This window comes from Rattus norvegicus, chromosome 14 (assembly GCF_036323735.1).
Source record: "Rattus norvegicus strain BN/NHsdMcwi chromosome 14, GRCr8, whole genome shotgun sequence".
Classification (NCBI taxonomy): Eukaryota; Metazoa; Chordata; class Mammalia; order Rodentia; family Muridae; genus Rattus; species Rattus norvegicus.
The window spans coordinates 42946678-42963185 of NC_086032.1; the positions used below are offsets into that span (position 1 = coordinate 42946678).

The 16508-nt window shown below is 38.7% G+C and overlaps 2 protein-coding genes across 6 annotated transcripts in view; one reads left to right on the top strand and one right to left on the bottom strand.

Moving 5' to 3' along the window:
• Positions 1 to 16508, top strand: part of Pds5a (PDS5 cohesin associated factor A) — a 99007-nt gene that overhangs the window by 40944 nt on the left and 41555 nt on the right. For 4 of the 5 annotated variants that reach the window (XM_039091918.2, XM_063273132.1, XM_063273131.1 and 1 more), the window contains 8 exons: positions 3231 to 3371; positions 4788 to 4903; positions 5595 to 5689; positions 7495 to 7640; positions 10370 to 10521; positions 11899 to 12012; positions 14779 to 14860; positions 15732 to 15780. In XM_039091918.2, the coding sequence (XP_038947846.1) occupies positions 3231 to 3371; positions 4788 to 4903; positions 5595 to 5689; positions 7495 to 7640; positions 10370 to 10521; positions 11899 to 12012; positions 14779 to 14860; positions 15732 to 15780 (895 nt within the window). Of the gene's footprint in view, positions 1 to 3230; positions 3372 to 4787; positions 4904 to 5594; positions 5690 to 7494; positions 7641 to 10369; positions 10522 to 11898; positions 12013 to 12040; positions 12588 to 14778; positions 14861 to 15731; positions 15781 to 16508 lie in introns of those variants that run through there. The other variant, XM_063273133.1, reaches the window with a different exon arrangement.
• Rpl14l2 (ribosomal protein L14 like 2) lies at positions 408 to 3075 on the bottom strand. Its single transcript, XM_063273825.1, has one exon. It carries the CDS (start codon positions 1769 to 1771, stop codon positions 1046 to 1048), a length of 726 nt encoding a protein of 241 aa, XP_063129895.1. The 5' UTR covers positions 1772 to 3075; the 3' UTR covers positions 408 to 1045.

Sequence of the window (16508 nt, forward strand, 5' to 3'; positions counted from 1 at the left end):
GATAGACTGTTAGGTGTAGCTGATCTGGTCTTTCTTTGCTTTGTGGATTGTTCTCTTCCCACCTTTGGGGTGGTGTCGTCGTCCCCGCCCCCCTACCCTTTCTCACTAGATAAGAGAGAAAGGATAGAGGGGAGAGAGGAAAGAAAATTACTGAATCTATTTTCTTTCCTTTTGTTTTTTTCTTTGACCATGGCCAACAATGGCCTTCCTAAAGGACCAACAACCACTAATCCTGACTATGGGGGCACTATAGCATGGAAAGTTCCCAGAATTCCAAAGTCACAATCACAAAAATGATCTATAGCTGGCAAAACCACGCCTCTGCTGGAGCAGGAAGCAAATCATAACCATCTGCTGTGGCAGTCCGAAGTAGCATCATATCCCCATATCTGGGATTAAAATGGAAATATATTCTTTTTTTTTTTTTCCGGAGCTGGGGACCGAACCCAGGGCCTTGTGCTCGCTAGGCAAGTGCTCTACCGCTGAGCTAAATCCCCAACCCCGGAAATATATTCTTAAAATATTTCTTTTTTTTTCTTTTTCTTTTTAAAAAGAAACCAAAATTGCAGAGTTGACACTACATGTATGGGACTGTTCTGTTCTTCTGCCCTGTCTTAGGGATCAAACAATGCTTATCAGGTTTGGGAGGGAACAGGTGACTTTACATGCTGAGCTCTCTCTCCAGTCTCCAGTGTCTTTCAGTATTTCATGGACATGAAATAATTGCATGCCTTTATTCCCAGTACTCAGTAGGCAGAGGCAGGCGGTATCTCTGAGTTCAAGGCCAGCCTGGTCTACAGACCTTTTTCTGAGACAGCTAAAGATAGACAAAGAAACCTTATCTTGAAAATCCACCAACATATTCAAGCATGTGCATAAATTAATAAATTAATTCTTATAATAGAAAAAATTAATTGATATAAGTCTGTTAGCTTTGCAAGAAGTAGAATGTTAAAAATTTATAATTTTACAACCTTCAAATAGCAGTTGTTTACAAATATACTCATGTGCATGTCTCTTTTTTTTTATTCTTTGTGTAGTCTCCTCATGCTTTCTTGCCAGTTGCCTTTGGAGCAGGTGCCTTCTGGGCTGGGGTCTTCTGACCCTTCTGACCTTTAGCAGGGGGCGCTGCCTTGCCTGCAGCCTTCTGTGCAGGAGCCTTCTGGCCTGGTCCTGTTGCCTTCTTGGCTGGGACCTTGGCTTTAGTCGCTGCTGCAGCTGCGATGGCAGCCTTAGCAACAGCGGCTTTTTTAGGAGAAGCTTTCAGGAGAGCAGCTCTCTGGAGTTTCTTCACTTCAGTCTTGATTATTCTGTTCCTCATTTTCTTTGCCTTTATGACTTTGAACCGATCAAAATCTGTCATCTTGGCTTTCCTTTCTCTGGCATCAATTATCTTAGCCCATCGTGTGGCGGCCGATTTTGTATTGATGTCTGCCTTCTCCCAAGCTTTCCGTACATACTTCTGGCATGCACTGCATGTGAACCTGAGTCTGAAGTCAGTGAGCTGCATGCATTTGAAAGGCATGGCCTGCCTCCTTACCCGAGTGCAGGGTCCATCCACTAAAGCCCTGTTTTGATCAATAACATCTACAAATGAGACCAGCTTTCCAGCATGGGACCCAAAGGAGATGTAGGCCACTCGGCCAACCTCCACGAAACGCCTGAACACCATGTTGGCGGCGCTCAGCAAGAAGCCATGTGCATGTCTCTTATGTCTAGTTCCATGTTTTAACTTTTTGCCAATAATATAAATGACTATAAATTGACACATGCACTCTTTTCCCTTTTTGCCTTGTATTAAAAGTTTTTTTGGTGTTTTCAGATAATTTTTTGGAATTCCACTACTGTTTTGAAATTACCTCATTAAAAGAGAAGGATTGTTAGTTTAAATTATGTAAAATTGCTATGTCTGTTCCTAAATTAAGATTGTAGTGGGTTGCCTTGAATGTCCTGTTCTCAGTTCTCAGAAATGACTCTCAGTTGGTTCAGATATGCTTCCATAGGCATCATCTCATGCTTATTCATGTGTATACGTGCATTCTCTCAATTATATGTATAGGTATTTTCCACTAAATGTATTTCTGTCTACCATATGTATATCCGGTATCCATAGGGGTCAGAAGAGGCTATTGTATATCCTGAGACTGGAGTTACAGAGCTGCCATGTGGGTCCTGAGTCTGCTGGAGGATCAGCCAGTGCTCTTGACTGTTGAGCCATCTCTCTAGCTCCATTTGTGTATATTTGAAAACTGTCTTTACTCTTTTTAAAGACCCCATGATTAATATGAATATAAATACCTTAAACTAATATTTATCACTAAACTCATAGAAGAAAACATTGTTTAAATAGAAATCAGATTGAGACTTTAAAATTTTTTCCACTTAGTGATTGCTTTATAATGGCTCTATAATGAATTATACATGTTCTACATATTGCTTACTTTAATGAAAATTAAGGTTTTCAGAAATGTCATTCTTATTTGAAACACGGCCTTGTTGGCATGCTTTTTCACTCTACTTTATTGGGTTCTTATACCTCTACCTCCACTTAATTCCACTCTAATCCCTTCCAATCCTGCAATACTAGGTAGGAGAGAAAGAAGTTAGAAGGGAAAAGGAATATAGACCTCTTTAGACTACTTTCTGCTGATTAGGGGCCTTGAGTTCTTTGAGGCAAGTTCAGCTTTGTTGTCAGGATTTCTCTTCTTCTAGTCTGTTTGCTCACAACCACTTGACAAACTGCACCAACGGGAATCAGCAGCAGCAGGGGGAGCAGCAGCCTCTACATGCTCTCTTGGGCTCTCCTGTTCATACCCTCTCCACAGTTCCCACAATTAAACTGCTGCTGGCACAACTCATGGCCTTTCTTGTGCTTGGGGCAAATCGTAATCACCTGCTGTGAAGCAGCTTCTTATCCCACACTTGAGACTAAAATAAAACAGATTCATGTACTGTAACTGGGTTTTTAAAGAAACCAAAATTCTCAATTCAACCGCCGATATAATCTGTTTTAATTTCTCCTTTTAGCATTCATGATTAGACAATACTTGAATGTTTGATTCTTCTCTTAATGTTTAATGTCCTCTCTTACATGTTAAAAATTCAATAGCTAATCTGTATCTTTCAATTGTATGTGTAATGCTCAATCATTCTTTACATGTATGTTTATAGAAAATTGTTTTGGTTTTTAAATAAAATAACACATTGTTTTATTGTAATGTCTCTTACAGTTTTTCAATCAAGTGCTGGTGCTGGGCAGATCATCAGTCAGTGATCTCTCCGAACACGTATTTGATCTGATTCAGGAACTTTTTGCTATAGATCCTCATTTATTGTTATCTGTCATGCCACAGCTTGAATTCAAACTGAAGGTACTCTTTAAGCTTTATAGGAAAAAAACTACTTTGAAAATGTTTCTTCTCTATTATATAAGAATAAAATATGAGTTTAGTTTATCTCATTTATCTCAAACATACAAAACATGCCTAGTTATCTGAACAGTGACAGGAGATGTAACATTAGTGTCATTTACAATATTCAGTATTTTAATATTAAAGAATATTCATATATTTAAGTAAATACTAAAGTTACTTACTGCATAAGTAATGGGATTAATCATTTTTATGCCAATTTAGTATATTAGGATTCATATTCGCTAAATAAATGTAATATTAGAAAAAATAATTGATAAACTATGAATGTAGAGTTTTTAAATATTTGGTCTTCTCATTCATTAAGATGGATATTGTCAATTCATCATATTTATATCATCATGAGATAATACTTTATTGTGACTGAAATCAACATACTTGTATAGCAGCAGTAACAAACCATTTTACACCTGAAGGCCATTTGAGCTTTACTTGAGAAACCTGACGCCTTACAGTGATGGAAGCAGGGCTTTAGATCAGCCTAACTCTGTTTTAGTAGTTTATAGATTTGAAAACCTCATATTACCTGAAATAATCATGGGTCTGCAAATATAGTCACTCACAAGCAAGACAATACAAAATGTTCACAGAGTCTCCTCTGTGGCACTTTCATAAAGTTACTGGCTGACTACTTAGCTTGGGTTAACTATTAAATTTTAGACATACTAGATGGTGCTGAGCATTGTTTTTTGTTTTTTTGGTTGAGAAAAAAAATTTAAAGTTTCCATTTTGTTACTACTGTGTTTAAGACCTTACATAATTGTCATTTTGCATCGTTTTATACAAATGTGCATAATTTACTCCCACTGCCCAAAAGCTTTCTGAGAGTGATTAACTTGAACTTTGACTTCCCATTCCTTTTAAAAGTGTTGTTTTTCCCTGCTATGTTCTTTACTCAGTAGAGGATCATTGCTAAAATTGTATACCAGAACCTTAAGTCATCACTATTCATGTGAATTTTTCGGTTGCAGCAAATAATTTTTTTTTTTTTTTTTTTTGGTTCTTTTTTTCGGAGCTGGGGACTGAACCCAGGGCCTTGCGCTTCCTAGGCAAGCGCTCTACCACTGAGCTAAATCCCCAACCCCAGCAAATAATTTTTATGAAGGAAACTTACTAGGGTAGGAAGTTTTTAAAAACTCTCGTAAAATGCTTCCATGTGTACAAAGTGTCTATATGTAATCAATGTGCAAGTTGCAAATAAGCTGTAAAGTAGGTATGAATAGGGAAGATGTGAAGTCAAGTCAGGAAGCCATTTGACCTAACAGGAAATCAGGAAAGCATTTCCGTAGTAAACAGGACCACGTTATAGCTTGCATTATTCATCACACAAGTCAAGAGTATCCTCTTTCTTTCTAGAGCAATGACGGTGAGGAGCGGCTAGCTGTGGTGCGACTACTAGCAAAATTGTTTGGCTCTAAAGATTCAGATTTAGCAACACAGAATCGGCCTCTTTGGCAGTGCTTTCTTGGGCGGTAAGAAAGGATGATGTCAGAGTTTTGCATTCTCTATGTGATTATAGAGTCCATGGGATTAAGACTACACATACCAAAACATTGATTGATCCTTATTGGCCTTGCTGACATCTGTGTAATAATTTTCTTTTTAGAATAAATTGTGGACCAAAGTATTTATGAAGAAAGTCCACTCATTTTTAATACTTTGTGCATGAATGTATGGCTGTGCTCTGAGTATTATTTATTTTTTAGTAAAACTTGAAGCCTTAGTAATTTAGGTCTACAAAATGTGTGTTTGAATTAGATATTATATTTATGCTAGTTTTTGTTTCAGCATGGTAGACATATAACTCTTTGCAGAAATGTTTTTAAGAATTATATACCCCCTCTCTGTCTGTTTCTGTTTCTTTCTCTCTCTCTCTCTCTCTCTCTCTCTCTCTCTCTCTCTCTCTCTCTCTCTGATAGGGTCTCTTTCATAGCTCTTGCTGTCTATCTTTGAACTGCTGTCTCTGCCTCCTGACCGCTGAGTTTATTAAAGTCATGGCCCACCATTTCTAGGTCTTTATATTTTCTATAGAATACTTCAACTGTCAGTATAATCAACACAGTTTCTATTCAGTAACCATTTTTGTTTATAAATACTTTTGTGATATTTATTTGAAAGTAATTATTTTGTCTTACTAATATTTAACAATCCCTTTTTGTTTAGATTTAATGACATTCATGTTCCTGTGAGGTTAGAAAGTGTGAAGTTTGCCAGTCACTGTTTAATGAATCACCCTGATTTAGCAAAAGATCTCACAGGTAAGCTCCCTAGTTTGTTACACTTATTAACCATACAAACCTTTCACATGTGGTCTGTACCCAACTCTAGTTACTGAAAAAGATGTGTGATTGCAAGATGGCTTCATGTTGGCTTTGTGGGCTAGGAGATTATTTCCTATTTTAAAATAAAATCTTGGGAGTTTTTTAAGAAATCCTAAATTAAGGGGCTGGGGATTTAGCTCAGTGGTAGAGTGCTTACCTAGGAAGCGCAAGGCCCTGGGTTCGGTCCCCAGCTCCGGAAAAAAAAAAAAAAAGCCTAAATTAAGATACTGTAATCCTTATGACATTAGATTAAGACAGGAATCACACCTGGGTTTAGTTTGGCACTCTGTTAACCCCAGAACTGGGGAGACAGAGGCAGATGTAGCTCTGAGTTTAAGGTCGGTCTGTTCTACACAGTGAGCTCTAGGACAGCTAATGTTACACAGTAAGATCCTGTCTCAAAATTATTAAGTAAATAATACATATGAACACACGTACATATGTATGTATACACATACACACATACACACACACTCATACATATAAACAAACCACTTCTACATTACTAAATATAGAAACATACCTAATGTATGTAAAAAAGGGGGCTATCTTCTAGATTAGGTTAGGATATTAAATTTTTGGGGGGATGGGCAGGGTGGTGTTGAAAGCAATGTTTCCGTGCATAGCCCTGGCTGTTTTGCAGCTTGCTCTGTAGATCAGGCTTGCCTAGACCTGTGAGCCGTCTCTATAGCTGCCCCTGCCTCTGCCACTACGCCACCACCTGGCTTTTATTCCATTTAAAGTATTTAACACTTTTATCAACATGCTACTGTTTATTAGAAATAGAAAAACGTGTTTGATTTTATTTGTATTATAATTTATTAAAAGTTCATAGTCTATATTTTATATTATATAATTATATATATCATTTTTCTTCCTTTTTTTAAAGATGTATTTATTTATTCTGTATAAGCACACTATAGCTGTCTTCAGACACCTCAGAAGAGGGCATCAGATCTCATTACAGATGGCTGTGAGCCACCATGTGGTTGCTGGGATTGAACTCAGGACCTCTGGAAGAGCAGTCAGTGCTCTTAACCACTGAGCCATCTCTCCAGCCCCTATATTATTTTTCTCATGAGCGTGTGTGTGTGTGTGTGTGTGTGTGTGTGTGTGTGTGTGTGTGTATTTATTTTAAAGATCCTAGGGTGTGTGTGTGTGTGTGTGTGTGGGTGTGTGTGTGTGTGTTTATTTTAAAGATCCTAAGGGTGTGTGTGTGTGTGTGTGTGTGTGTGTGTGTCTCCCCGGTTATAGAGAGCCTCCCCTAACACCCTCTCCTCCTCTCCTCCTCCTCTGATGTGGTAGGGCCTGTCCTGGGTCTTTTTCTATATCAGGTATGCCAGGGTTGGCGCATCCTCTCTCACTGAGACCAGACCAGGCAGCCCTGCTAGGGAATGGACACCACAGTCAGGCTACAGCTTCAGGGAGAGCCTCTGCTGCCCTTGGTATCTATACTGTTGTTTTAAGTTTTTAATTTATAAATGACATTCCAGACTGTAAAACTATGTTGTCATTTGACCTTCTACCAAAATACATTATTTAGTATTTAGATATGCTCTGAAGTAATAAGCATAGTTTTCTGAGTAGTAAGATGTGCTTACTGCTGTCTTACAGATGATTGTAGCTTGTCCTATAATTTATAAACACTGATTTGGACAAAACTTAAAGCTTTTTTTTTTTAAATCATTTGGAATCATGGCAATTTACATAACTAACATTTAGCTCTTCCTTTTTAATTACAGAATATTTAAAAGTTAGGTCACATGATCCGGAAGAAGCCATTCGTCATGATGTCATTGTTACTATAATAACAGCTGCCAAAAGAGACCTTGCCTTAGTAAATGATCAGTTGCTTGGCTTTGTCAGGGAAAGGACACTGGATAAACGGGTAAGATCTGGGGGCTTTGTTCTTCTTGACGTTCTCTGTTCAAATTATTGTATAAGTCTGGTATTATAATAGCAGTTGCAGCTGGTGGATACCAGAATAACACTGAATGTAGAACTATTCTCTTATGTTTCAGGCACACACACTTAGCTCTGGCTGTCCTTTTATTTACTATGTAGAACAGGCTGACTCCAGACTCACAGTGATCTGCCTGTCTCCATAGACATAGTTTTTTACTTTATGAATAAATATGTTGGATTCTCAATCTTTTTTCTTATTATGGGAGTGGGTTTTCTTATAGCATTTCTATATAAAGAAAAGGAGGTAAATGAAAGTTTGGTTTTTTGCACATTTTAGTTTGCAAAAAGAAACTGACTGTATATTCATTTGTATTTTGCATAACTTAGCTGGATCTGTTGTACATTCAGTTAAAAGAATAGCATACTTCCTAAGGAAGTACAGTTTCTATAATGTGTGATTCAGCTAAGGGCTGCAGTGGCTTTGGGGCTAGTCCCCTTATTTAGCCGTTTCTGTCACTGGATGCAGTTAGAAACATGAGTTGATAAAGAAAGGCAATGTTTCTAACCGTGACAGTAGTTACTAAAGGAGAGTAAATCAGCCTTAAGCAAGAGCGAGACCTTTTTTTGTTTTTTTAATGTGCTTTTTGGTGTTTTGCCTGTGTGAGGCCTCTGGTCCCTCGGTACTGGAGTTACGGTGTGAGCTGCTATATGACTTCTGGGAATTGAACCTTGGTCCTCTCTGGAAGAGTAGCCAGTGCTCTCAACCTCTAAGCCATCTGTCCTGCCCTGAGCTGGACTTGTTTTACGGCAGTTGCTTTACAGTACACTGGCTCATTTGGTACTGTTAAAGCTACTGTCTCCTAGAGACACATGCTGTTGATGTGTTTTTAGGGTTTATCAGTATGTTTTGACATATTACAGACATGCTCTTTATCTTCTTTAAAAATAATTGTGTGACGGGTGTTGAAAAAAGAAAAGAACACTACTAACTTGTTAATAGTAATTAAAATTTCTGAGGTTTGTTTTGTTTTTGTCTCAGTTTAAATTCTTATATATTGTTGAGTTCGAATTACTAAATCTATGCTTCCCTTTTAACTCGATATTACTTATTAGGGGAATGGATGGTTTGAGAAAACACTGTGCTTATTAATATACCTCTCACAGTTTCAGAAAAGTGGTGAATATATTTTTTTGCCTGCATGACCTGGTCATATCATTTATTATATATTTTTAGTTCAGCATTTTGATCTGTTTGCTTAGTTTTTGCATCTGTTTTATCCATTTTCTATTCTGGAAGATAGAGGAACAACAGGGTTCAATCTTAACCTTTATTGTTCACATTTTTGAGTTTCATTCTACTTACTGAGTAGGCTAAAAAATGATTCCAAAACCTTTAAGTACTGACTTACATCAATTAGAATGCTTTTATTCTCTCCCACTTTTCAAGACAAACATTTCTCCTCTATTTTTGTTTTTTGTTTTTCTTTTTTTGTTGTTGTTGTTGTTTTTGTTTTGTTTTTTTGAGACATGGTCTTACTCAAAGCCCTGACTGGCCTGGAGCTTTCTGTAGACTAGACTGGCTTCAATCCTACAGACATCAGTCAGTCTCTGTCCCCTGAATATTGGAATTAGATGTATTAACTAACTTGTACCCCTTGTACCCCTCTGTGCTTTTTTTTTTTTTAAGACAGAGTCCTGGGGCTGGAGAGATGGTTCAGTGATTAAAAGCATTGGTTGCTCTTACAGAGAGCCTGAGTTCAGTTTTCAGCACTTACATGGCAGCGCCCGAACTATCTATAACTGTAGTTCTCTGGGGTCCGATGCCTTTTCTCTGGTGTTCAGGTATATATGCAGATAAAACACCCATGTACGCACATAAATAAAGACAGTCTTCTATAGCCCAGGCCAGCTTCCAACTTACTGTCATAGATAAAGATGACCTAGAACTTCTGATTATCCTGTCTGTATTCCCTAGGTGTGCCATGCTGGGAATCAAATGCTAGGCAGGCTCTTCTATTCGAGCCATATTCCCAGGCCCTAAACAATATTTTTGTTGTAGAATTGTATTTATCATTATTGGTGTGTGTGAATGTGTTGAGTGTGCAGGTGAAGTCTGAGGGTTCCATGTAGGTCCTGGGATTGATTTGATGTGGGTTCTTTGGTTTTGGCAGCAAGTTCCTTTACTTGCTGAACCAACTCACCTGTCCCATTATTTGCACGTCTGCAAAGTAAGGAAGCTCACCTAAGATTCACAAAAGGGTTCTCACCAGCCTTGTTTTTCCAGAATTCTAGGTACTGAACTTTGTTATTATTCACAGTATAGTGAAGGGTATATAAATAACTAAGTCTCTGTAGCCTTTTCTATACAGAGCAAATTATATAATTTATAATTTTCATGTATACCTTTTATTCACATCAAAGAATTGAACTGAATGTAATCTGTAGTATGTTTTGTTTAAGGGGAACTAAAAGGTTAGTAGGACATTTAGCAGTACCACACTGGAAAGTGTATAAAGTGATCTGCTGCTGTCTCACCAAAAATAGGTGTGAAATGGTTAGTAAAGCAGTTTGGCAAAGCTGCTTACGGGAAGATACGATGTGCTGCCATCTGTACACACAGTAACACTGCATAGCCTAGTGCGCCATTTGCAGCTTGTAGATTTGAATAGAGTTTTGATGTCTTGCCCCTCTCATAAGTGCTATATTTTCTAGTGGCGAGTAAGAAAAGAAGCCATGATGGGTCTGGCTCAACTCTATAAGAAATACTGTCTTCATGGTGAAGCAGGAAAGGAAGCTGCAGAGAAAGTCAGTTGGATAAAGGACAAACTTCTACACATCTATTATCAGAATAGCATTGATGACAAGTGAGTTTAATATTTTGGTAAAACTGCTTTTCATTTTTAAGTACTTCTATTTAATTTTTACATAATTTATTTCTAAATATAGAAATAATTTCAGCATACATATAGTGGTTACATATGGTTTGTTGCAAGATTGTAAAGGCATAACACTGGTGAAATAAACATGGACTTGGGAGTCGGGCAGGACAGAGACAAGTCATTTTATCTCTTGTCATTTTTATTTATGTGTACTTCTGCTTCATAAAATGAAGAGGAGTAAAAATGGCTCACTCATACTCCCGGGGTCGTCAGGTCACATAGGTATTGAGTGTCTGCCCAGTGTCTGAGTAAAGCGCTGTTTGGTAACCTCTCATCTTTGGGCTTCTTTTGTTTGTCTTGACGACACTGTTGGAACCAGTACAGAAATTGTTATTTTCTTAATGCTACTTATTATTCTGTTTTTTATTATGCCAATACTTGAGTTTTTTGTACAGTATTTTGCAATGTTTTGTTGAATTAGAGTAATTGACTTATGCATTGCTAAATATGTATTGAATTGGTTAATGGAACGTTCTTTTTTTTTATTCTGGCTTTTGTAAAATACTTTGTTGTTTTTGTTGAATTAGAGTGACTTCCGTATCACTGCATAGAAAGAAGTATTGGCTAATGAAGAGCTCTTGTGTGCTTTTTAGTCTAGTGATCCTGAATAATAGGGATTTAGACTGGGGAGAAGAAAAGTGAGATGTGCAGTTGTCCAGGAAGTAATAGTGGGAGAGCCTCCTGTTTCTCCTACGTGGCAGCATGGGAAAGGAGCTGAATTATAGTCAGAGGAAGTTACTAAGTTTCTTGAGAATTAGCTATTCTTGGTGTTAATAGCTTTCTGAGTAGTGCTACTTACCTTAATCTGTAGTTTCAGCCTGTAGAAGATTAGTGGGGGCAGTCAGTCCCATTTAAGAAACAGGGTGTGTTGGTAACACACATGTAACCTCAGCACTTCAGAGGCTCAAGCAGAGAGAGGTTCAAGGCAAGTCCATTGTATACATTAGCAAGTTTGAGGCCAGCTTTGGGTACATGAGACTTGGTCTGCATTAAAAAAAAAAAAAAAAAAATTACCAATCTCTCCCTCTTCCAAAACTGACAGAATAAACAGGACCAGTGCCCACACCTATAATCCAGGCACTAAGATGGGCTGAGGCACTAGGAGCTCCATGCATTTAAGGCCAGCCTTGCTACAGTGTGAGAATAATATTCAGACATTCTAGAACGTTTGTTTTATAACATATAATGAAATAAACCACACCATTGGTGACATAATTATTGGTGTATAACCACTTTATACAAAATGGTTAAATTCAGTTCACTTCTTAAATAGCATAATTGTTTTTGTGTGTTTGTTCATAGACTGTTGGTAGAGAAAATCTTTGCTCAGTATCTTGTTCCCCATAACCTGGAAACAGAAGAGAGAATGAAATGCTTATATTATTTATATGCTAGCTTGGATCCAAATGCTGTAAAGTAAGTTACTTTTCAACGCTTCATTTATTTACTAGGTGGGCTTGTTTATTAACTTCTTATTAGATCTTTGTGAGTTTTACATCATGTACCCCAATCCCACTTATCTTCTCCACTCCTAGTACCTGTCCTCCACCCTTGCATCCTCCTTCCCAACAAAGAAAAAGAAATCTTGTGGAAGCTCTAATGTGTAACAGTGCGACCCACAGTATATATACCCTTTTGTGCATACTTGTTAATTTGTAGATAGATGTTCATTGCAATAATTTATTGGTCTGGTATGAGTCCTCTCTGGCTTCTGCTACACTATCAATACTCGATCCTCACTGGGACTCCTCTCTGATATCCGGATTTGTCCTGTGCCATGGAAATTCTGTAGTTTTGAATCTGTAGGATTGACCCCTTCATACACTCCACCAATTCCTCAATCGAGTAGATGCTGGGGTGGGCCAATTCAAAGCCCTGGATCTTGATCTGAAAGATACCTGAGTTGGCCAGTCAGATGGCTCTCCTACTCTTGTGTCCATGCCCTCACCAGCAACTCCAGCTACCAAGACCAGCTCTACCCTGCTTGACAGGTGAGGTGATGTCTCCATGTGTTTTCCATCACCTGTTCACACATACTTTTGGTAATGGTGTTAGTAAAAAGTTTTGGATATTCAACCAAACCGCCTTGGCTACCTAGTGAGTCTAATACTAATAGGTTAGCATTTGATAGATCTTGACTGAAAAGTCACATACAAGTGGACTAGGATGTCTGGCTTGATGGCACATTCCTTTAGTCCTAGCACTTGGGAAGCTAGGTGAATTTCTGAGCTCAAGGCTAGCATGAGATAGATAGATGGATGGATGGATGGATGGGTGGGTTGGTGGGTGGGCGGATGGATGGATGGATGGATGGATGGATGGATGGATGGATGGATGGATGGATGGATATTCCAGAAAAGCATAGTTCTGTAGAGAGACCATATTTCAAAAAACTAAACGAGGGCTGGAGAGATGGCTCAGCGGTTAAGAGCACTGTCTGCTCTTCCAGAGGTCCTGAGTTAAAATCCCAGCAACCACATGGTGGCTCACAACCATCTGTAATGAGATCTGGTGCCCTCTACTGATGTGTCTGAAGATAGCTACAGTGTACTTACATATAAATAAATAAATCTTTTTTAAAAAAACTAAACAAAAACAATTTTTTTTTCTTTTTTTTCAAAAACAATTTTTTAATTATGATCACATGGTTTCTTTCCTTTTCCTCCCTCCAACCTGTCATGTATCACAGCTTCTTTGTTCCCTCTTGACTTCATGGCCTCTTTATTTAGTTCTTATTGGATGTGATATGTTCACATGCATACATGCGCTTAAGTAGACAAATACATCTGCGTCTCTTCAGTATTATTATATGGTTTTAGGGCTAACCACTTGGGAGTTAGATAATGACTGGGTTGCTCATCTGTAGGGAAGACTACTTCCTTCCCTCTTGGCATTTCCTTAGGTGGATATGGCTTTGTCTAGGTTTTGGACCCCATGAGGCTTTTCCCTTCCATGCTAACATGTCTATTGGTATTGACCTTGTTCAGGTCTTGGTTAGGCATCCATAATATTAAGGTATGGTTTCCCTGTATACCAGGTAAGATTTCCCTCCCCTTTCTAAGAGATAGAGTCTAACCAGATTTTCTGGTTCTTTGCGTCCTAAAATATTTCTGCTCTCTTGTCTGTGAGGTTCCCTAAGTCTTAGTTGCCTTCAGTGTGGATTAGGGGTAATTATGACAGTCACTTGTCTTCTGCATTCTGATTGTTGTTATTTTCATCTGTTGTAAAGAGAAGCTTCTTTTATGAAAAATAATTAGTAATTGTACTGGTTTAATAAATGGTGTTAGGTTCATCTCAAAGATTCATGATCTCCCTAGCCCTGGGTATTGGCTAGGTTTCTAATACTAGGCGTGATCGTCCCTTCTGATGCACGATAATGATAGAGATGTTGGTAACAGCCAAGATAAGAGTGAAATTGTTAGACCCCTGGGGTTATGGGGCCGTGCTAGTTGTGGTTCTAGGCATCACAGCCGGGTAGTGCTACTGCTTCCTTCCTTCACCTGGAAGTGTTGTGTAGCCTTCTGTACTGTGGAAGGTATCCTTTGGGAGGAAGCTTCCTGCCAACTTCATAAGCTCTCTTCATCCTTCCAGCTCTGTTTTTCTGGTATTCAGTAGTGCTTAGTTGTTATGATGTACTCCAATTTACATACTCCTCCACTCACATGCTCTACCAGGCTTTAGGACCTGCATTTTCCTGTGTCTTTGTATACTTGGACATTTTTAACCTCATTAGACCAGGACTTTCTAGCTCCCCCTGTTTAGGATTAAATACTCTTTTAGTCAATTTTTGACCTGGAAAGATCACAGTGATCCTTTGGGAACTTAAACATTCCTTTTCAGCGATAAAATGCCCTCCCAACGGGCTTAAAATTTCAGATTTTATTACTATCATTACAAAAAAAATTTCATTCCTATTATGATAATCCTTACTTAAATAATCTTTAAAATTTTCATGTAAGAAAGTTCATATAGCCAGTGTAGTGGCCTTTAATCCCAACACTTTGGAGGCAGAGGCAGGCTGATCTCTTGAGTTCTCAGCCAGCCTGGTATACAAAGTGAGTTCCAGAACAGCCAGGGCTACATAGAGGAACCCTGTTTCAAACAAACAAAACAAAAAAATTTCAAAAACTTTGTAATGTTCTTAAATAATGCATCTTTTCACATTTAATACCTTGTATGCAGAGCTCTCAATGAAATGTGGAAGTGTCAGAATATGCTTCGGAGTCACGTGCGGGAACTGTTGGACTTGCACAAGCAGCCTACAGTAAGTTTATGATTTTTATTTTAATTCATAGATTGCAAGTCAGTGTTTTTCTGTAGTATAATGTAATAAAAGTTTCTCAAGGTGTTTTGGTTTTCAAATGTCAAGTAAGCTGTTTCCAGAGATAAATTGCCTTGAACAATTTAGTTTCTTAAGCATTTCTTGTTTGCTTGATTGGTTGGGTTTTTTGTTTTTTAGCTCAAGCTGGTATAAGATCATTGTTACCCAGGTTAGACACAAACTCCCCTACAGCCTTCCTTTCTCAGCATTTGCTAGGTGGGATTTTAGTCCTCTGTTAGTTACTTTGCTTAGTATGGTGACAGAAACCTGTGGAAATCACAGGAACTTAAGGAAGGAGGGTGTGCTTTGACACACAATCTTAGGGCACAGTCCACCACAGCAGGAAGGCATGGTAGTAAGAGCTTGGTAGCATGCTGGTCATGTTACCTAGTCTGACTGTGAATACCTAGCCTACCTTAGTAGACGAGATGACAGGCACATGCTACCCCATGTGTTGACACCTCACTGTTAGCTTTTCAGTACTCTCCTGCTACCTTCTCTTCTTTCTTTATCTTAATATTTGTTCTTTGCTAGCCTCTGTCTCTCTCTCTCTCCTTCTTTCTCTCTCTCTCTCCTTTCTCTCTCTCTCTCCTTCTTTCTCTCTCTCTCTCTCTCTCTCTCTCTCTCTCTCTCTCTCACACACACACACACACACACACACACGCAGAGGGGGAGTTTAGCCATTTTCTAGTGAGATTATGCTGAGTTTACTTAAAGCTAAGGGGCATATTGTACAGTGTGAATATTAGCTTCCCTTAGAGAAATTTATTAATACAAATAATGATAAGTTCTTTGCTTATGTTTTAAATTTCAGTCGGAGGCTAACTGTTCTGCCATGTTTGGGAAACTGATGACCATAGCAAGTGAGTATGTTTACCCACCAGCGAGCGTGTAATGAATGTCAGCAGGCCTGTCATAGTCCTCACTTTATGTACGTCAGTGTTTCGCCTGCATGTGCATGTGTTGATGTGCTTGCCTGTCTGGTGTCCTGGAACTAGAGTTACTTACAGACGCATGTCGGCCAACACAAGGTGCTAAGAAGTTAAACCATGGTTCTTTCCAAGAGCAACAAGTGCTCTTGCCTATTGAGCCACCTCTCCAGCATCCCATTCAAGACAGGTTATTAATTTAGCCAATAATTCTGCGTTATCAGAGTAGTAAAAGACAGTTTTAAGTTTGTTTATGTGTGCCATTTGTTGGATTTTCTCTTAATGGTTCATAGATATTTATTTACTTTTCAAATGTACTTTTTAGTTTTACTTTGTGTTTATTTTTAATTATGTGTAAGTATGTATGTCTGCATGTGGGTACATGTATCTGCAGGGCCCAGAGTTGTCTGGTCCCCCTGGAGCTGTTGTTTGTTACAGGCAGTTGTGGACTGCCCGACAGAGGTTCTGAGTCCTTTGCAGGAGCAGGAAGCATTCTTTACTACTCAGCCCTCTCTTAAGCCCCCTGTCAGTTTCTCTCCCCCCCCCCCCCCCCCCCCCGGGGCTGGGGACCAAACTCAGGACCTTGCGCTTCCTAGGCAAGCACTCTACCACTGAGCCAAATCCCCAACCCCCTCCCTGTCAGTTTCTTAAAGGCAACTGTA

Excerpts from the sequence above, each read along its gene's own strand:
- Rpl14l2 (XM_063273825.1), bottom strand. The coding sequence starts at position 1,771 with ATGTGTCAATTTATAGTCATTTATATTATTGGCAAAAAGTTAAAACAT.